This window comes from Erithacus rubecula, assembly GCF_903797595.1.
Source record: "Erithacus rubecula genome assembly, chromosome: 2".
NCBI classification, from domain to species: domain Eukaryota; kingdom Metazoa; phylum Chordata; class Aves; order Passeriformes; family Muscicapidae; genus Erithacus; species Erithacus rubecula.
Genome location: NC_136685.1, coordinates 94,514,872 through 94,535,604, shown reverse-complemented (window position 1 = coordinate 94,535,604; position 20,733 = coordinate 94,514,872). Strand labels below are relative to the sequence as shown.

At 49.0% G+C, this 20,733-nt stretch overlaps 1 protein-coding gene across 1 annotated transcript; it reads left to right on the top strand.

The window, feature by feature from the left end:
• Nucleotides 1-7,891: 7,891 nt before the first annotated feature.
• On the top strand, nt 7,892-19,533 carry LBH (LBH regulator of WNT signaling pathway). The gene is made up of 3 exons (XM_079298398.1): nt 7,892-8,056; nt 8,721-8,823; nt 17,079-19,533. Exons 1-3 carry the CDS (start codon nt 8,031-8,033, stop codon nt 17,274-17,276), a joined length of 327 nt encoding a protein of 108 aa, XP_079154524.1. The 5' UTR covers nt 7,892-8,030; the 3' UTR covers nt 17,277-19,533.
• The last annotated feature ends 1,200 nt before the right edge of the window (nt 19,534-20,733 follow it).

The window sequence follows — 20,733 nt, the reverse complement described above, 5'->3', positions numbered from 1 at the left end:
GTTCGACCCCAGGGTGCAAAGGACAAAAGCGAGAGTCAGGTTTTGCTCAGTAGAAAGCAGCAGTGCAGTTTATTGCGTGTAACAATTCAGTTTTGCAAGAGAGAGAGAGAGAGAGAGAGAGAGAGAATGGGGATATAGCTACCAACAGAAGGGATGCATCCTCGTGGTCGTCTGATGATAGATGCGTCTTCAATCCGTTGGGGAGAAAGAGATCTCGAAGTCTCTTTAGGGGAGTCACTTTTTGTAGTCCTTTTCCAAAGTGAGTGGCCTCTGGCCAAAAGGTGGGGAGATTTATGGACTATTGTATGTGGAGATCATTGCTCCAAGGAACAGGTGCAGGGACAGGGCGCTATAACCAGTACCCTGCCCGAGAGCAGCGTACCATGGCAAGCACCAGGCACACCTGCAAACAGTCCCTTGGCAAGCATCCACCTCAGCCAGACCAGAACTCAGGTCCAGAGTGAGCTGTGGGGTCCCGGGGTCTCAGTCTCTGATGATGGTCGTGAGGGAGATCAGAGAAACTTCAGACTGACTCTTACACACGAGGACACGGCGTGTCCTGGGTGCCCTCAGCAGCTGGGAGTGTCCCCGCAGCAGGATAAAGGGGTGGGTTTTCTCCTGGAGCAATTGCACTGAAGTCCATACAAGCAGAGGTAGGTGAGCAGAGAATTTGTCTCTTTAGTGGAGTGACTGAGCTGTCTCATGACTATTTTTCAACAGCAGTGACAGATTTAAGATAAAGCCCAACCCTTCCCCTGCGGGCTGGCCAGACAATGCAGCTGCAGAGGACAGGAGCCCAGGCTGCTTTCTGCAATGGGCAGTGCCCGGAGCTCTGCAAGGCAAAGTGCAGTGACTCTTCCTGGGGGCCCTGCTGGATGAAGGGCTTACACAGTGCAGACTGTCCCACTGCCATGTGTGTAACCATATGGGATGTGATGGGCTGGGGCCAGGATCCTTTTCCTGCTGCTTTGGGAAGGGTAGGAGGAGTGGTGGATGAGGGAAGGAAGGAAGGAATCATTCTGCCGCATGGTTACTCTGGGCAGGGGATCACAAACCAGGGACTGAGAAGTCTCACTGAGTGCAGGAACACAAATCTCCATTGGGGCCATGTTGCAGCCCTTGGAAAGGGAGGGAAGAGCTGCCACTGAGTAGGCAGAGGACTTCAGAGCTGAGCTACTTTAGCTATTCATTCCTTGAGTCCCCAAAGAAGCAATTACTGCATCGATCCCGGTCTTAGTGAGCTCTCGGAGCAGAAGGCAGAAGGATAACTAGTCTCCACTCTTAAGTAGGAAGCTGAGGATTTTATGGGATTATGTCTTGCTCCTTGACAGATGTAGGTCCTGTTGGGCCAGAATTAAGGTCGGTGCTGAGCATCATGGTTTGATTTAATAGGCAGCAATAAGAAACTTTCATCAGGACAGGGATGGGACAGGCTGATGACAACAAGGGACTGTGCTGGCTCTTGCACACCTGTGCACATGCAGGACAGAGTGTGGAGATGAGCATTGCAGAGTGTCTCTCTCCCAGGTGCCTGGATTTGCTCCCCAAGCCTAGACCTACCACAAACCCAGAGGAGCTGGATGCCTGCCAGCAGCCAGGCCACCCAGCACATCCTGGCTCAAGCTGTCCTCTGCCCCTCATCTGCAGCGTGGCCACAGCTCTTCCTAAGTCTGGCTGTCATCCAGCAGGTAGAAGAGCTTGGGGTTCTGCTGGGTGAGTGGCTATCCCCCCAAAATCAGTACAAAACTTTCATCAGTAATTATCTAGGTGCTTTCAACTCTTTTTAACAAAGCTGATTCTGCTGGGGAAACTCCAGGGGCTGCCATGCCCATGTTCATCCTCTCCCATGCTTTGTGCTAGGGACAGAATGATTTACCTGCCCTTACAGCAGCCATAGCTAGAGCAATGGCTCAGTTCTATTGAGACAGGTGAGCCTGGCATCGAAAATGTTAGTCCTCTTTTGGTGCAAAAGTGTAAAAGCTGCTCTGTGCTGTGATAGCAGTGGTCACAGCTTTAATTACAGTGCCAGAGCCAAACAAGTACAACAGCACAGCTGAGATACTACATAAGCAATAAATACCCCCAGTCAGCTCCTGTGTTTTGGTGCCTTCTTGATGCCTGGATTTCCATGTTGCCTCTCTCCCTCTTAGGGAGAGGACTTATCTTTGTGTTTCTCATGCTTCCACTATCTCCCTGATGCTTGCAAGTAAGCTGCCAAAAACTGGGAAGGGGTGATATTGCCTCTAGAGTCAACTCTTCTCAGGGAAGTATTTATCTGACCAACAGATTAAAAAAGGGAAGTAAATACCAGTGATAAAAAAAAACAAGCTATGTTAAAATAAACAAACTATGATGTTAAAAAGCATACCCTGTTAAAAAAAAAAAATAAACCCATCAATAAATAAAAAAAACTCTAGAATGATGAAAAGGGGAAATGCAGTGATTGAGTAAAGAATTCAATTTTTTTAATGAAAGATCTTCCTTCCATACATCAATTCCAGCCAAATAGGCATTTCTGTTCCCTTGACAGAATATAAATAATAATCCAGACACTCATTGTTCTCAGTGTGTCCTTTTGTATTGGCATGATCTGGAGCCACACTGAGAGCTCACATCCTCTGCTGGCTTCCTTGAGGGTGCAGAGTGCTCACTAAAACTCCAGAGAGCCCAGCAAGGACACATCCTCCTGCCTGAACAGGGGGCTTTCCTGCTCATCCATGCTTTATCTGAGTGGAGCTCCTGCAGGTGCCATCAGGGCTCAGCAGAAGGATGGAGAAGACACCTCCTTCTGCAGGAACGTGGAGGGGATGCTGGTGAGACACCTGCACCATGTGAGGCCCACATCAAACCCCCTTCTCTGGGGTTCTGAGCCCAGTTCCCTCCTGCTTTGTGGAATTTTACCTTATTGCAAAATGGTTCTGAAATTCTGCCCCTCTGGTGGGAGCCATGGGCAACAGAGAAGGCCAGGGAAGGGTCACAGAGACCAGCCACGTGCCCAGGAAGGCTGCAGGCTCTGTGGGGACATGTCCCAGGCAGGGCTGGGTGAAACAAGGAGACCAGGCATTGGGTGAAACACTGGCCAGGCTGGACATGGGGCTAACAAGATGTGCCACCTCCAGCAACAGAGAGAAAAAGAGAAGAAACCATGAAGAAAGCAAGGTAATCATATGTTAGGTTTCTTGAGGCAGAGAAGCCATTTCTTCTGTCCTTTCCTCCTACCACCAGCCTTTCCACTCTCCTCCTGGTTATCTGCAGGTGCTGTCACCACCCAAGGAAAGGCCCCAGGTCAGAAAAGTCCTTAAGCATAAACCTAATGATCAGGACAAGATAAAGGTTTTTTTCTGAATCGAGCTGGCAGAGCTGGATGGAAACAGCTGAGCCACCCCGAGCCAGCCTCACCAGAGGCTGCAGACTCAGCTCCAGCATGGTCCCTTTCTTCCTGAGAGGGTCAGTGTAAAACAAAACCAGAGGCAACCTGGCAAAAGCAGATCCAATTCCCAGGCCCTTAGCAGCCCATCTGGGTCCATAAGATCAAACCCCTCCACTCTGCCAGCTGTATCCATCCTTTTTGCTTTTCAGCACAGAGTATGAATCCCATTTTTCCGTGCTCTACGACCCCCTTCACGACCAGGCACAGAGAGCAAAGGCCAAACGTTGAGTGGCCTTTTCTTCTCAATTACACTGAAAGTCCCTGTGAAACACGATGCTATGTGGAAAGTGGCTGGAAAGAATGACACTGTGAGAGCCTAATTTTTTCCAAGGAAATAAATAGATTACGTGCCATGAGCACGGAGAGGAGAGGGTTTGTGCCAGGTCATGCACAGGTAGGGCCATGCAGGGACAGCCTGGAGTCTGTTTGAGCTGCAGTCACCACTTCTTAGGAAGATTTTGCTGGGCAGAGGCACATGGGACAGTCTTGCTGGTGCCACCAAGGTGGCAGCCTGCAGGTGGCAGCTGTTCCAGCTTGTCTGCAGCATCCCTGGGCACGCCAACTATTTGCAAAGGGGTCATGAAACGTGGTGAAGCAAACAAGCACACTGTCTGTCCAGGAACTCAGAACTGGGGAGAGGCTGAGCACCTCTCAGCTGAGGAGGGGGGACTTTACTGCCTGGTGGGATGTCAGGCACGCCAGAGCTGGAGGCCTGGCTCCAGCGTGGCTGCGGTGATGGCCTGGATTCAACTATTTCAAAGGGCACCGGCCGGTCAAATCAAACCCCAAATTTAAATTTGTTAAAATAACTTTTCGCAAAACATCAGGACGGAGAGAAATGTTTCCATGGTTTTGTTTTTAAATTCCAAGTGGGAAGAGTTTATTTTTTCACCAGGAAACTTTCCCCTTAGGATTCACAGTGCTGGCCGGGAGACAAAAAGCAGCGAGCTCCGCTCCCGAATGGAGGCGACCCCAGGGTCACCCTGTGGTGGTCATGTCGCCTCCTGCAGCCTCAGTTACCCCTTGGAAAAGGGAGGTGGACACGTGCATGGCTGCAGGGGATGCAGAGATTAGGGTTAAATATGGGGAAATTACCAATCACCTTGGCTCTGCTTTTGCACAAGTCTTCCAGGGGTATAGTGATCCAGAATGTATGGACTTGTTTGTTCTCTATTGCTTTATGCTGTCCTGAAAAGCAAAATATTATAGAGATTTATACAATTAAGGAAATAAAAAAGACACAGTGGCTCATCTGGTTTCCCCCACCTCAGTGCCCTGGAAAGCCCTTTACCCGAGCTGAGAGCCCAAGAGCTGCTGTTCCTGCCCCCGGTAATGGAGAGTCCCCAGTGTTTAAAAAACAGTTTCACAGCTGTGAAACAGGGATTTGGTGAACACTGAGATAAGGAAAGAAGGGAAAATCAGGGCAGGTTGAGTGCCATTTACTAGAACTGGCTGAAAATAAAAGACAAAAAAATAGCAATTTGAAATGCTTGTATCTTGCTCCTATCAAGACAGCAAAGAAAGAGCACATGGGTTCATTCTCATTTGTGATCAAAGACTTTGAGATGATCCCATTTTATTCTCTACTCCCATGTACTGCTCTGTGGTTGTGGGGTCATAGATGGCAGGAAACTCCTCTTGCTTTGCGAGAGAAGTAAAGACTTGGCATTTTAGGATGTGAGATGTAATGAAAACTGATTTCTCGGACATGTGGTTTTCAAGGTGGCAGCTCAGCAGCTCAAGGGTTAATTTAGCTCCCTCATTTTCAGCCTCGACATTGATATAAAGGCTTATCCAATGTGGAAAGCTTGTTCTTAGCAAGGTGGGAGCTGCAGGTACAACAGCCGCTCCTGCTCACCTCCACAGCCCCAGCTTTTCACCTCTGGCTGGGGACAGCAAAGCAGAAGGAGCTGTTATATTCGCAAGGAGAATGCCTCCCCAGGCTCATAACACATGTCCCACCCCTGGGACACCTGCAGCAAGGGTAGGGCCGAGGGGGCAGCGTTCCCGGAGCACAGCTCACCCATGGAAATCCGGGCTGCTGAGCCACCCCAGCAGGGCAGAGCCAGGCGCGGCTGATGGGATGGCGGGAGGGGTGCCTTTGCCTTCTAAAGGACTATTAACGCGCCCAGGGTTAATCACACAGCTAAATCTCGCCGTGGCTCGGAGCCAAAGCGAGCAGTAAAAGCACTGATCCCCAGGCTTCCCGGTGGGAATTGGCCAGGGCCAGGGTCCGTGTTCTCACCCAGCCGTTGGGAAGTAATCCGTGTACTCAGCGCAGAGACATCCAGGGATTCTGTTCTGTGTCATCCCCCCCACAGCCCCTGAACGACACTTACCCAGGTGGAAACTTGAATATCTTCCCATGCCAGCAAGGCAGTGTCCAGAGGACATGGACAAAGGGATGGTCTGAGCTGCTTTTTCTCACTGGTGGCTGCAGAAGCCATGGAGGGTGGATGGAGGGGAATGCAAGCCCCAGTTCTGTCCCTTCAGACCTCCTTCAGGGATTTTGATGTATCAAAAATTACATACTTAAAGGAATGACCTTCCCAAGGAGGGAAAAACCTTGAACTTCAAGCCCTGCTGAGTGTAGGAGGGTATTTAGAGAGACAAATCAGCGTGCCTGGTGCAAGAGAGATGGAGGGGCATGGGGGGAACATGTGTTTTCTTCATTTGTACACACACCACCAGGAAATCCATAGCAGGTGTATACATGTTTGAGGGACACAGGCAGGGTTGCTTTGAATGAAATATCCCAAGGAATTGAGATATGGCCGCATCTTATGTCCCAAGTTTGAACTGGACATGGTGGGAGATGAAAACATCACTTGGGGCAGACTGCAAAGTTAATTTTTAGAGACTTGACTGAAGCAGCACCCTGTCTCTCTTCTCCCAGAGTGGTCTCCTAGCCGCTGTACGTACCACCAGGTACTGACCTGGGCTTCAAAAAATTGTTTTATAAATCAAGTCTTTGTGTTCTCTTAGTGCAGAAATTAGCAAAGACAGTCAGTGTGAATGTGTGTGTCCCAGGGGATGCAGCAGGGAGGGAGGGTCCAGGTGGATGGGTCAGCAAAACAGGGAAGCTGTTTCCCCAGCACTCTGAAGACATGGCTGTCCTCTTACTCCTCTCCCTGTCCCCAAACCTCATTATCAGGAGGCTCAAGGGGAGCAAAGGGACTGTGTGCACCGAGTCCCCTCCGATTAACCTTGCAGATGGTGACTGGTGGCCCTTTGCAGGGAGCCCACTTGCACCCACCTGAATTTCCACACACTTGCAGGGTCTCTGTCGATTCCTTCTGATTCATTTCAATGTGCCACAAAGCAGCAGCTTGCTGAAGCCTGATGTCAAACACCCACAGACGCTCACATTATATAATATGAATCTAAGAAGATTAAATTATCCGGTCTGAGGAAATGCGTGCATGTATGGATGTACACATTGATACACAGTCTGGAGGGTAGCTGAGGGCAAAGCTTCCCTTCAGACACACTGAACTTGTGCTTTTTTAACACTTAAAAACTGAGTATTTGCCCATGCACCGGCTCATGTGTGCAGCACGGCAGCAGCTGTGTGTTCTGCGTTTGAAAGAAACACGAGAAGTGTTTGTAAGTGCTTGCTTGCTTTTCCACCATGTTGGCAAAGTCTGAGCAGCAGCATGGAGCAACAGGTGGAATCCACACAGTCCTGGCACTAAACTTCACCTGTCAGCTTATGGACACACACAGTTCCCTGGGAAAGCAAACAGAGGAGGAACCTGTCCCCCAAAGTCCTGAGCATCCCTCAGCAGCCTTGGAGAGCCTGGCCCATCCTGCAGGTGTGTGCTCAGGGCACAGCCCCTTCCTCAGGCTGCATGAACACAAGCAGATGGATGCACTGAGTCGGGAGTCAGGCTGAGTTTGGGGTGCCCAGGCCTCTTACCGAAAGATGCACTTTGTATCTGCATTCCAGAAATTTCATGTTGGGAGGGAAACGCAGGAAATGTGCTTCACCTACAGCTGCCTACGGTGCTCACGATGCCTGGATTTGGGAATGGCTTGGCCTCTCTCTCTTCTCCTGCGCTTTCCCGTCATTGATACACATTGTTTTGCTAAATATAGCTCGGTCCCTTGAAGCTGCTCGCTCAGCTTTCACTCCAGGCAGAGGTGCGGGGCACGGAAGATGCTGGCAGGAGCGGGGCTGGGTGGCCTCCCTGGCCGTGTCCCCGGCCACCACCTGCCACCACCGCCACCAAGGGGGTGGGTTTGAGACCCGCTTGGTGACACCCAGCCCGCACCGCGGGGTGGAACAGCGGGGGACGGACGGACGGACGGACGGACGGACGGACGCGCACCCCCACACACCCCCCGCAGGCGGCGCGCGCCCAAGCCATTCATGAAAAAGTTGACGTCAGGAAGGTGGGCGGGGCCTGATCTTGGCCACGCCCCCGGTGCCATTTAAGGCGGCGCGGCGGCGGGCGCGGGGCTCAGACGGGAGGCGGAGGCCGAGGCGTGAGGGAATCCTGTCGGTCACGGGCAGCGCTGCGCATCGTCCCGCCCTGTCCCGCACTGCCTGGGTGCCTCTCCCGCCACCCCCCGCCCGGGGCAGCTCTGCTGGGACTTCATGTCTGTGCTGTGTCCCCTGCCCTGGTGAGTGGGCGCTTCCCGGGGGGTCGGGCGGGGGATGGCGGCCCTGCCGTCGGGGAGTGATTGAGGCCGAGCCCCTTCAGCGCCCCTGCCCCGGGAGGAGGTGAGGCCGCGGGGCGCTGAGGGGCCCCGGGGGGCCGGTGGCCGCTGGATGGATGCGGGAGGGAGAGAGTTCGCCGCACTTGGTCGCGCTGGAATTGCCATTAAGGCTGTCAGAGCCGAGCTGGGATTGGCGACGCGCGCTCCGCCGGCGTGGAAGTCCCCGAGGTTGTAAAACAACTCAGTGGGATCTAAAGCGCACCGGCTTGAGAAATGAAAAAAGGAAAAAAAAAAAAAAAAGGAAAGAAAAACCAAAACCCCCGCGCTTGCACTCTATTTACTGTGGTTTTTTACTTCCCCCGTCCCCGCGGGAGGAAGCGGAGTTAGAAGCGGAGCGCCGCTGCCGGCGCGGCCGCGGCTGTGCTGGAGCCGGGAGCTGCTCCCAGGGCACTGCATGGAGCTCCGGCTTACGAGGTACTGAGCTTTTTCCGCTGCCTTCCAAGGGGGGGCAGGAAGGAAGGGACCAGAAATAGACTGCCTGCAGCCTCTGCTGCTCGCTTGGCCGCTTGAATCGTGCTCAGCCTGCCGGAGCCCCTCAGATCTCTGGAATGCTGTCTTTTGTCTCTAGCTCTGATTATCTGAGGTCCGCTGAAATGACTGAAGTGATGATGAACACCCCAGCCATGGATGAGATTGGACTAAGCCCCCGCAAGGATGGGCTGTCGTATCAGGTGAGTGTTTTGCCGGCAGTTGAGGCACTAATCCCGTGAGGAATTGCCTAGACTAGACTGTAAGCTTAGTCTAACGTACCTTTCCATTGCCTGACCTAATAGCAGATCTTGCAGTAGTGAGAACTAGTCAACAGACTGGAATGTTTGCTTGGCAGGAGATGGTTGTCTAAAATATCACTTGCTATCAGTGTGGGTTGGCAGGGGATTCACTGTTTTGAAGTGACCGAGCCCCTGCTCATTCAGCATTCCCGGGGCTCAGTGGGAGATGGGTTAAAGGAGGATTCGTGACACTCACTGGGCTGAGAGGGCTCTTGGGATCCTTGTAGCACAGCATAAGCTGACCTGCTGAAAACAAGCGGATGCTGTTTATATGTCTTCCATATCTTTTTGATCTAATTCTTGGTTTTCCTGACTGATGTGCCCATTTGAGAGGGTTAACAGTTCTCTGTAAGATACAGTGAGGCCAGACACAGCCTAAATGAGCCATGAAATGTCACTGGAGATACCAGTACCTGGAGGCACGAGTTGCATTCATTCTGAAACTTCTGAACAATGTAGTTAGCTATTAATCACTAGATGACTGAAGAAGTGTTTTCAGTGAAGAAGTGAGAAGATTGAACCTTAATCCTTTAGTCTCAATATCCTTTTCATTTCTTAGCCTGTAGTTAATCAAAGTAGAAGTTAGGCACCCTAGCTTCCTATCTCCATGGTTGTCTTATCTGGTGAGATGTGGCACAGATGCTGAATGCTGGCAGATGACTTGCATCTGCTCTGTGCATTGGGTGACTGTTATCAGCAGATCCAGATGCAGGCTCTGTCCCTTGCAGATGTTACACAACCTGCAGAGAGGCACTTGCTCCAAGTGTGCATTCAGATGTGGTGCTGCATGTTTGTATATTTATGTCTGTAAAGGGAACTACAAGGCAGCAGCAGTGCACTGGAGCATGAAATCGACTGAACTTTGGGCCACTGCTCAGGCCTCCAGCAGAATCCATAGCTGTGTGGAGGAAGAGGGGGATGCATTCCTTCTTTTAGTCAGGATTCTGGCTCTGGATAATGCAAGTTGTTTGGTTTATAGCTGTGCTTCATTACTTGAGTTAGTGGGGAGCAGGTGGCCTCTTTCCTCTCCTACAGGTGGAGTGCAGAGGGAATGACAGTCGTTAAATCTGAAGCAATCAAAGTAACCTGCATGGGATGTCTTTATGGGTCACATGAAGAGGCTTAACCCAAACAGGTCAAATGCCTCTATTTGCCCATCCAAATTCCCAGGGAGAGGCAGAATCTAGGTGCCCTGCTTCTTCTAATGATCCCTTCAGTAAGATTCTTCCCCAAGTGCTAATGACCTTGATAAGTCTGCTTGGGCCAACTGGGGAACAGGACTGTTTGGTTTTGAGTGGATCACCTGAACATGTGAGTCATAAAAGCTGACAACTTGTGTGTGTAGGGCTTTTGCATACTAGATCTATTCTCTTTAGTGGTCTAGTTACAGATAATTTTTTTCAAATGTCTGTGGGGAGCTTCACCTTGATATGATGAAGAGTGGTGGCAGAGTAGAGGGTAGAGGGGTTGAAATCAAAGATCCTTATGGCACTAGGAGTGTGTGGGCTGTGTATGAAGTCTACCTCTAAATCAGGTTAGTGTAAAGAGGATTGGGGAGCAGGATCCAGCCTTCCTTCTCTGGCTGCTAGGCTGAGAATGTCACAGTGTAAGTCAAGGTAAGTTGAAAGCGTCCTTGAAAGGTTGAAAAGTCAACTGAGACCAGCAAGGGCAAACCTGATCCTAATAGCACCATGAACTTTTTGTTTTACCTCCGACTTTGGCACTTTGTGCCTCATCTTGCTGATGAAGAGTGTTTGGTACATGGAAAATTGTATGCTTGTCTGAGAGCTGTAGTGCAATAACTTAAAACCAGACAGGGCTAATGGAGCATGACTGCTCCTACACTGAGGCTTGTTCTCAGCTGCAGCATCTTCCTCCACTCATCTGCAGTCAGGCACTCACAGTGTAGCAGCCCTTGGCTGGCTATGAGAGGCAAAAAATAGAAAGTGGAACCAGAATCAAGCTTTTAGCTTGAAATTTTTGTCTTGTTCATTTAGTAGAACTTGGATTTATTTTACTGCAGAGATGACCTCAAACTGGGGTTCAAAATTTCCCCTTCAATCTGTGTACAGCAGGGACTGCCTGTGAGATGGGGACTGCTTCTGCCACCAGAGGCAGGCATGAAATGGTCTGGACCAGAGGAGGGTGGTGCAGCCCAGCAGCACTGCTGGAATTCTAGAACACATCAGTACCTGCTGCAGACAGACTTGTCCTACCAAGACAACTGTTTCAAAGTCTTTTTGCTTTTGCCTGGAAGTAAGCTGAGGAAGCAAGCTCATACTCTGAGTATAAACTTCAGCAATCTGATTCCTCTGTCTTGTGGAGTTCACTGAACCTCTTGGCTCCCCTCTGTCTCAGTGGTTATGAAGGGAACTTGGGTTGTTGACTTTTTTCTTCTGCATTTTCTGCCTGCTGGGGTGTCTGTCATATACATCAGCTGAAGGTTTACACTCTCCTCCCTGGTGAAGCACTGTGCCCTTTGCTGGGCTGGTCCTCACTGCTCAGTAGTGTGAAAACTCAGACTGCAGAAAGAATACCAGTGTTAACTGGGTTGCTCTATAGGCTTAAGGCAAATGTGCTTTTTCATCATAGGACTGCCCTTTTTCCAGTTAATATGCAAAATGCTTGTAAGCTAGAGTGCTAGCTTCAAAGTCATCCTCTGTAGGACAGCTTTTATTACTGTATTTGTGACAGCAAGCTGCTCTCTGATCCCCCTGAAGATGGTTCAGCCAACAGATTTCAAGAGCCTGAGCAGAAGTGAGTGGTGAATTTGGGGCATGAGTCTCAGAACAGGGCAGCATAGACAAAACAGAAGATGTGACTGAAGAGATGATGTCATGCTGGGTCTTATGCCTGCAGTGAGAAGCTATTTCTGGATCATTAATAGATGTCCCATAATTCCCATGGGATTTACTAAACAAAAAACTCATTGAAATGCAGCTGATGGCTCAAGTTGCCCCTGCCACAAACAGATGTGGCTATGGAGGGCTTCATGCACTTCCTGCCTGGCAGTGTCCAGTGAGCCAGGCTGTTTCTGCTGCCAGCCAGAGCTAATGGACTGTTTGCTGTTTCCCAACCCTAGAAATACCTGTTCTTTGAAGAGCCTCATCAGCACTGTGCCAGCTTGTCCTCTGTGCTGTCTCCCAGCAGCATGAACAATGCCACTGAAACCGAGGCTGAATTAATCATTTTGTGGAACTGTTGTCAAAACAGTACCTTGACTAGAATCCTATCTTCTGGGAAGTGGAGCAGGGTCTGAGCACAACAGAAAATGCTTTAATGCCCAAAGTGTGTGTCCTGAGTTGAGTGTGCTGCTCTCCTGCAGGCTGGCTGGCAGGTCCTTTAGGCTCCCATGTGGGAGACTGGCCTGCAGAGGCTGAGCTTGCCTCATGCCATCAGCTGAGGTTTGGTTGTCATGGGGAGCTTGAGCTCTTTAAGTGGTGATCGCATCATGCTGGGATTTCTCTAGGTTAATCACAGCCACGGCTCGCTGGGAATCACGTCAGAGTGCCTGAATCTGGGTAAATAGGCTTAAGGCTCTATCCAGGGGCTGTGCCAAAAGCTTGGTGTTGGGGAAGTAATTTCTGGTGAGTACAACACCTCTTCACCTGGGGAAGCACTGACTTTCTCAGGGAGCTGAGGGGCTTGAGCTGTGTCTGCTGGATCCCTCCAGTTAAACTGGACCACCAGTATGTTACTGGCTCAAGGGCTGTTGGCTCAATGGAAATTAAACTTCCTCTGAAATTGTTTTCTTGTCAGGTGCCTCATGTCTGTGCAGCCTTGATTTGTGCAGGGGAAGTCCTTCAGAGGTGCTGCTTGCTGCTGTGGAAGGTTTTGAGGCTATGAGAAGGTGGTGATAGCAAGCATGGCTGCTAGACAAGATTAGTAGGCAGATTCAATTGTGTATTCCAGGGTCTGAGACCACAGTGAAGGCAGAAGCAGGATATGGGATAAACAGATACAAAAGCAATTGCTTGCAGCTGTGCAGTGCAGAGGTGCTCCACTGAAATCCAAACCGAGGACAGCAGCTCATCAGAACACCTCAGAGCATGTTTTTTCCTCCCTGCTTTGATGCCTTGTTCCTCTGAGGGGAAATGGTTAGATGTAGGACGTTTCCCTGACATCATGCCCTGAAGCAGGGCAGTATTTCTGTGGCTTGGGAGTTGTTGTGGCTCATCAACCTGAGTCACAGCTGCTGTGTACATACTTGAGGCTCCTTCTCGAGTCATGACTACTGTGTGAGTAAATGTATACACTGTAGCTGGAGAAGTCCTCCAGAGAGGACTCTGAGACATGACTGAAGTACTGCCTGAAGTGAGCTTGCCGTGCTTCTCAATGGCACTGAAGTTGCATTTTCAGAACTTCAGTGCTGATTTGGGATTTGGAATATTGGCTTGATATTGAAGAGGCATAAAATTCAGCTCTTCAGTCCAAGGAGGATGAGTGATGTGTCCATTAGGGGTGTATCCTGTACCTGAAGTGGGATGTCTCCCATCACAGACTTTGTAGTCTTGATAGCACTACCACAATCAAGCAAAGCTTTTCCCCAAACCAATAACTTTATTTGGAAAGGTGTCATTGCTTTAGCCTCCCTGTAATACAATTTAAATAGTTTTCAGCTCCATGGAAGGGGAGACAGGGATTTTAACTACAGGTGTTGGTATGGAGTACACGTGTGGAAGTTGTTTTGAATTTTTTTTAATTTTTCCAAGTGTCACTTGGATTATGGCAGTGCTGAGCTTATCTTCTTAATTTTCTGACATCTCTCCTGCTTTTTGTGTTTCTCCATCCCTGTGAATGCTGAGGATATGAGCCTCCCCAGGGCAATGAAAACTTTCCATTCTTGTTGCTAGTAGAACTAGATCGTCTGAAACAGAGGCAAACATGATTTTCTTAAAATCATTTCAAGCTTTTTTTTTTTCCCAAATTCTGCTTTTCCCTGTCCTTTTCAGCTGCAAGTCAAGAGTTTGGTTTATATGTGTGTGATCTGGCTAAGTTCATGAGGAGAGCAGTTCCCAGATGTAAATCCAGAGGGGCCTGTAAAAGCCAACCTTGCTGTTAGCAAGGAGATGTGTTGAGTAGTGCAAGAAGCAACATAATGTGTCCTCGTGGATCTGGAGGTGTTGGATGTCTCTTTGTGGCCAGGATTTGGGGCTCAGTTACAGGGGAGGTTTTGTGGAAGCAGTTGCAGCCCCTTATGCTGTATCATGCAAATGAAGGGGTGGAAGATGCCTTTGAATTGCTGCTATATTTGCTTTTAGGCAGCCATGACAACAAGTTGGTTGTCACTTGTCCCCCATCAAGTGACCAGGACCACCAGGAGAAGGCATCTGTCTCTGTGGATGAGAGGGAGAAGCTGGCCCATGTCTGTTGCCCTCTTTGTGGGGTGGGAGGTGCAGAGCCTCCTCCCACACTCCTGAGCAGGCTGATGTGAGCAGAAAGGCTTGGAGGAACGTGTTGCTGTCCTGGCTGCTGTGCTGGAGAGTGCAGAGCTCCTGGGTCAGAGATGAGTTGCTGCAATTCCCTGTGTGGAGCTTGCTGCAAATCTGGGAGGTTTTTTCCTTGCCCTTGTCTCAATCTGGAGTGGGACCAGATTAGGTCTGTGAAACCAACAAATGTAGCATGGCACTATAGAGCAGGACAGAGGGAGCTGGTGCTTGCTTATCCTTTTCTCAGAAGAGGAGTGGGGAGGCTGGTTGGGTTAACCTCACTTGGCTTCTTAGATGTTCAGTTAGTCTCAAGCCTTTTTTCATGGGGCCCATGTGCTTGGTCTGCTGTCACCCTGCCCATCACACTGGAGGAAATCTGCCTTTCTCTATTTTTTCCATTGCCTGTGCACACCCCTTCAAAGTGCAGTTGCAACATCTCCCTCTGTGCTGCCTCAACGATTAAAAAACATGACTTAGTGGAAAAAATCCTGACCTCCTTGGGTTCGGCCTGTCCTGCAGCTGTTTGAGATAAGATTGTGCTAAGGGGTTTTTTTTATTAAAAAAGCTGCACACCACATTTTGTGGATATTTGTTTGGAAGGAAATGACTACTACTTAGTTTCTGGAAAAAAAAAAAATCTGGCAGAGTATTTTCAAAGAAATTGCTCCAATTTGACCTAATGTGCTTAAAATAATAGCAGCCAAAGTTTAATTATTATACTGTTGTTTTTCTTCCATAGGAGGCTATTTTCATGACATTATCAGCTTATGTAACCTCTTGAACCACACTTTTTTTTCCATTGCAACCTCCTAAACCATGTAATGTCAAGGGTATTTTTCCCCCTATCCTGGGTTTAGATAGCTTGGTGCTTAAGAGCCACTGACTGTACTTGCTGTTATGCACTGTGTGCCTAAAACTGATTTTGTTTGGCCAAGCAGAAGCCACAAAGCTCCAAAAAACAGTTGCTATCTCAGTGGTGCTGGGAGTGACTAATAGCAAGTGACTCACACTGCAATGCCCAGGTTGCTGTGGCTGTGTTCAAAGGATCTTATGTACCTGAAAAACATGGATGGTGGGAGCTGGATTCTTGCAGCACTGTTCCCAGGACCAAATGATCACATGTAAACAGCCCCTGATTCGTGCATTACCTTCTGTTACCTTGCCTTGGGTAGGAACCCAATGCTTTTGTCAGTTTGATTGCTGCAAAGCTTCGGGTCTGAAGAACTGAGGCTGAACAGTAGATGATTGAATATTTCCAAGGATGCTGTAGGCTGAAGGAGGAGTTGATAGGATGTTACTTCACTTTTTGTGGCCAGGGCTTCCCAAGGTGGTGGGTACCCACATGACTGGCACAAGGAGAATGAGGCTTCATGGTTAATGCTCAGGGCTCCTGGATGGTGAGCCTGCTTTTGTAACTGGAACCACAAAGATCAAAGCAGATCAGATCTTGCTCTCAGACTGAGGCCAAGGCTGGCAGTGCTGCTCCCTGCAAGGATGCTCTTGAATGCAGATGATGTTCAAAGAAAAGTGCAGCCACATGACTTCTCACCTGGCCTACAACCTCAAGGGGAAAAAAAATGCACTTTGACATTTTCTTCTTTAGAATGTTTAAAAGCAACTCTAATGTAAAATGGGCACTCTGATAAAATTGTTTAAAATGGCAGGTGGTGGTTGTTTTTAATAATCTGGTTACTGACCAGGAGGTCTGATGTAGCAAGTGGATTTTATCATCCAGCAGTTCCCTTCTGGATGAGCTGGGGTTTGAGGCTGTTCCCCCCAGCAAGTTATCCACAAGTAACACAACCTTTTCTGTTGGCATTGCAATCTAGTCATGCAAAGCTGCTGCTAACACTGCACCAGCAGTTTTTTTCCTTTACCCACACTTTGCCTCAGTTCCTGGTAGGATCACAATATGTATCACTGGCACTACCAGTGAGTATGGACCCTGGTGCTGCTGCCCTGCATGAGCTTGTGCATCCATGTGGGAGGGAGTGGGTAAGGTGCACCTTGAGGGGCTGGAGATCAAGGAGTCCTTGTGCTCACTGCATGAGAAATACAGTGCATAACTGCATGCTGTGCCCTTTCCTGAAGAAATATGGTCCAGTCCCCAGCCCTTCCACAAAATAAATGTTCTGTGGGGTTTCAGTGCTGATGTGTGGTAGCTGTAGTAGCTGCCAGAATTCTCTCTAAAATGCAGCTGAGCTATTTCAGGCTAGCACCGTGGCCCTGGAGTGATACCAGACACAGGCCCTTGCTGCAAGGGTCTGGGCTGCTCTTGCCCTGGGTTGCCATGAGCTTCCTGCCTTCCAGCAGCAGAGCCTGGAGAACAAGCCTGTTCTCCTGTGCAGACTGACCAGCAGCAGGAAGTGAGATCTCAGATTCTCTGATCAAGATAGCTCTGTGTGCAAACTCAAGAGCATTAATGCAAAAGCAGGGGTGAGGGGGGCAGGGAGGCATTTGGATAAATATCCAAAAGGGCAGATACCTATTTGCTGAGCGCTATCCAAGCAAGCGTGTGCCTCAGGAGCCTCTTGGGCAGTGCTCATTTCCATTACTTGGAGACTTGAAAAGGTTATTTACAAGTTCAAGAGTACTCCCATCACTCAGTGGTCAACTCTGTGTCGAGACTAGTCTGCCCTGGAGACGCAGATGTCTGGAGCTGGGCTTTGGCTGAGGCAGTGTGAGCGCAGCCCCTGTGTCTGACAGACTGTTGCTTGGCTCTTGCAGATCTTCCCCGACCCCTCAGACTTTGATCGCTACTGCAAGCTGAAGGACCGCCTGCCCTCCATCGTGGTGGAGCCCACGGAGGGCGACGTGGAGAGCGGCGAGCTCAGGTGGCCGCCCGAAGAGTTCCTCGTGCAGGAGGAGGACGAGGAGGAGGAGGAGGAAAACTGTGAAGATGCAAAGAAGGACAAGGAGCAATAAATGGCATCTGAGGAAAGGCAAGGGACTGCACCCTTCTGAAGGAAGAGCCACACTTTCTTTGAGAGTCTTTTTAAAAAAAGACAAGTTCAATTTTGCACCTGCGAGATCTTAGTTTTTTTGTATTCTCTGTATTGAGAACTGAAGCCCTCGGTGTCACCAGACCTCCTGAGGAAGGAAGGAAGTAACGCAGAGAAATGTTTGCTGTTCTCGAGATCATTATCTGTCTTTTTCCGAGGCGGAGGCAGCAGTGAAATTCCAAGCACATGGCAGAGGGTGACCACACGAGGACTGCTGGAGGGGGGAGCTCGGGAAGGGGGAGGAAAGTTGGAGGTGGCACCGTTTGGCTGGGAGCTGCCTCTGGCTAAAAGCATGAGAACAGAGCCAAAATATCTCAGATTTGCCTTTCTTACAGCTTCCATTTTGTGTGTTGGGGGATGGAAGGGTGTCCATAGAGAAGCATGGCTAAATGGTCTAGTGACAAGGGGCCTGTAGCTCTCCCTGGTTCGGCACCTCCTAGGGTAAGGTGAGCGTCCATAGGAGTAGTCTGGTTTCTTGCTCTCGCTGTTGAGCCTGTTTTCCACCACTTTTCCCAAAGTTTTTTTCTCCCCCTGTTTGCCTTTAGACTCTTCAATGCTGAGCAGCTATGTTTGCAGGGTAGCATTAGGCTGCTGCTTGTCATCTCTCCTGCGATGCCCTAGCTTATCTTGCAGGTGGTGAGCATGAGGTGATGTGCATTGGATGTACAAAGGTGCTTCTGTCTGCAGCAAGAGCTCATGTAGCTTTGAACACCTCGGATTTTTCTCTCCTATTTGCTGAGGCTGCTGTGGGTGGTCTTGTTTTGTACGGTGCCCCAAGCCCAAGGGTGGAGATTTGTGTCTCCTCGCCTTGAGGTTGTAGGGTTTTGTGTCTCTTGACTTGTTGGTCAGTGGGCTGAGGTAGGGGGTTGTTCTCCAGCTTGGCACTGCAGGGCCTCCTCAGTGCAGGACAGCCTGGTGGGAATGCTGTGAGGAGGGCAGCCAAGCCTGGGGGTCATCCAAATACAAAACACCAGATGGAGTGTGGATCACCAGTGGGGTTTGCAGGATGGGGTCTGCTGGGAGAGGATTAGCCTGGGTGTCCTGCTTCTTAGCGAGGGTGAAACATTCATGGTTCTTTTAATGAAGTGCAGACTGGCTTATGAAGTCTGGGTTTGTCCTCTTCACCATATCCTGCCTCAAGGAGAAGGCCAGTCTGCTGCCAGACAAGGTAACCTGCTGCTTTCCTGGAAAGGGATGATCTTGCAGCTTTGGGGACCAGCTTGGGAGCCAGTCAATCTTAGGATAGGATGAGAACAGTTACCACCTAAACCAAATCTGGGGTCATGGAAGAGAAAAAGAAATGTCAAGGCCTTAACCAAACTTCCATAATAATACCAATGCCACCCCCCTCCTTTGCTTATAACTTGTTCCATTTTTAAAATCTATTTGGACATGTGTGTATTTGTATTTTTAATACCTCATGAGTAGTTAAACGCTGGTGGGGTTTGGGAACTGCTTTTAACATATTGGCAGGATTGTTTTAGTCTTGTCTTGCTTGTGTTTCAACATAATGGCAATAATTTATCAGCTCTGTGTAACTATTTTTGGACAGATCGGAGTTTGGATATGACTTAGCACAAAGCAGGAGAAGTTCAGTGTTCCTACACTGCAGCTGGCCTTTGGTCCAGCTGTGCAGGCCCAGTTAGACACTCTCCCTGCCCACCTTGGTGGATGGTTGGTCACTGAACAGCCATGATGTGGTGGTAGCATTTTCTCTAGCAATGGATTCAGCTGTTGTGTCTGTAACACTTGTTCTAGTCTTGCTGTCTTACTGGAGTGAGCTTGTACACCTGCATACCAGCCAGTTGTCTTATTTCTAAGTGTTACTCTCTATTGGTCTCTACCATCTGTACCACCAAGTCAAAGCTCTATATCAAAGATAATGCCATGTGGGCAGCAGTGAGATGGCAATCCTTGGACTTCAGACCTGCTGTGTGCCCTAAAGACTTGCATATTTCTGTCTGCATCCTTTTTTTGGAAGTATTGTGTATATTTCTATTTGTTGTTGAACGTATATAAAGAACAAAGCACTCCAGTAAAACTCCTCCTGTTGTATGATATACATCCTATATTTCTGTAATTCTTTTTTGAGCCTCAGGGAGAAGCTAGCATTTTTTTCAAACTACATTTTTGTCACTGTGACAGTTGTAAATAAAGTTTGAAAATGCTTTCCAAACATACTGGCTTTGTTTTTACTGTGAAAGTGGGTTGGGATGATCAACCTTCCAGATCATGGCTATCAGTTGAGCCTGGAGATGCTGGTGGCTGGCCTCAGGTCTTGCCCCCTTATGGCATTGGAAACCTAAGCCAGCTTTGAAGGGCAGCACCTTTGCCTGCCATTTTCCTGTGGTTGCTCATTGCTGTGTGAAAGGCTGCGGCAAACTGCTGCCCCAGCTTATTTGTTCCTGAAAAAAAATTTGTATTTATATCTGTCATCTACATCTACCCCCTTACCTAACCTAACAGAACATGAAGTAATGGAGAGTGGAAACTATTCACAGCTGCTGTTAGTCATGTTCCCTGTGCATGCTCTTCCCTGCCCTGAGCAGCACTCATGAAGACAAGTCTTGCCTTGCTGTGTGCTTGTGGGTCTCAGCTGAGCTCCCCAGGGTTGTCTGTGTTGGCCATTTTGGGTTTAGAGCTCTTACTGAGTAGTTTTCTTGTCACTCACCAATGTCTTTTGTTGCAGTTTGTGGTGCTGCTGGAGGAAATGGTATTTCTGAGGTGAGCCTGAGCTGCTCTGGTACCAAGGCCCTGTTCTGGGTGTAGAAGTCTGACCATGCCAGGATTCAGTAATTCAAGCTGTGTACTTAATTGGATTAAATTTTCCACTAAAACCTAGTGATAAGAAGCAAATAACCTGAAATACCCATATCTTTAAGGTACATGGATAGGAGTTCCTGTGATTTGGCAGCTGACACTCTAATCTGACCTAGGCAAACAAGCCTGGATGAGGCTGGAGTGTTATGTTTACATGAGACTAGTTTAAATACACTAACTAGTGACCCTTCCATTTAATGCTTGACCTGAGGGCATGCTCAATGTGAGCCCCACAGTTCAAAGATGAATTGTATTGTGCTCAACCCTCATGGATATTTTATGCCAGAGGAACAAATGCAATATTAAAGCTGACCTCTCCTTTTCTTCAGTCAACCTCTAGCAGAGGTTCTTTGATTTCTTCTCTCCTTGGGCACAGAGTTGCTTGCCTTGTAGAAGCTGCTGCAAGATTTCCAAGATGACCAGATGTGCTGGTCTGAAATCGCTGAAGATGTTTGTTCTTGTCCCAGAATAATGTTTTTGTTTAACATACAGCACTAGTTAGGGAATGTATTGAACTTGTCTGCTGCTTCCATGTGCTTCACACCAACAGGTTTTTCAGG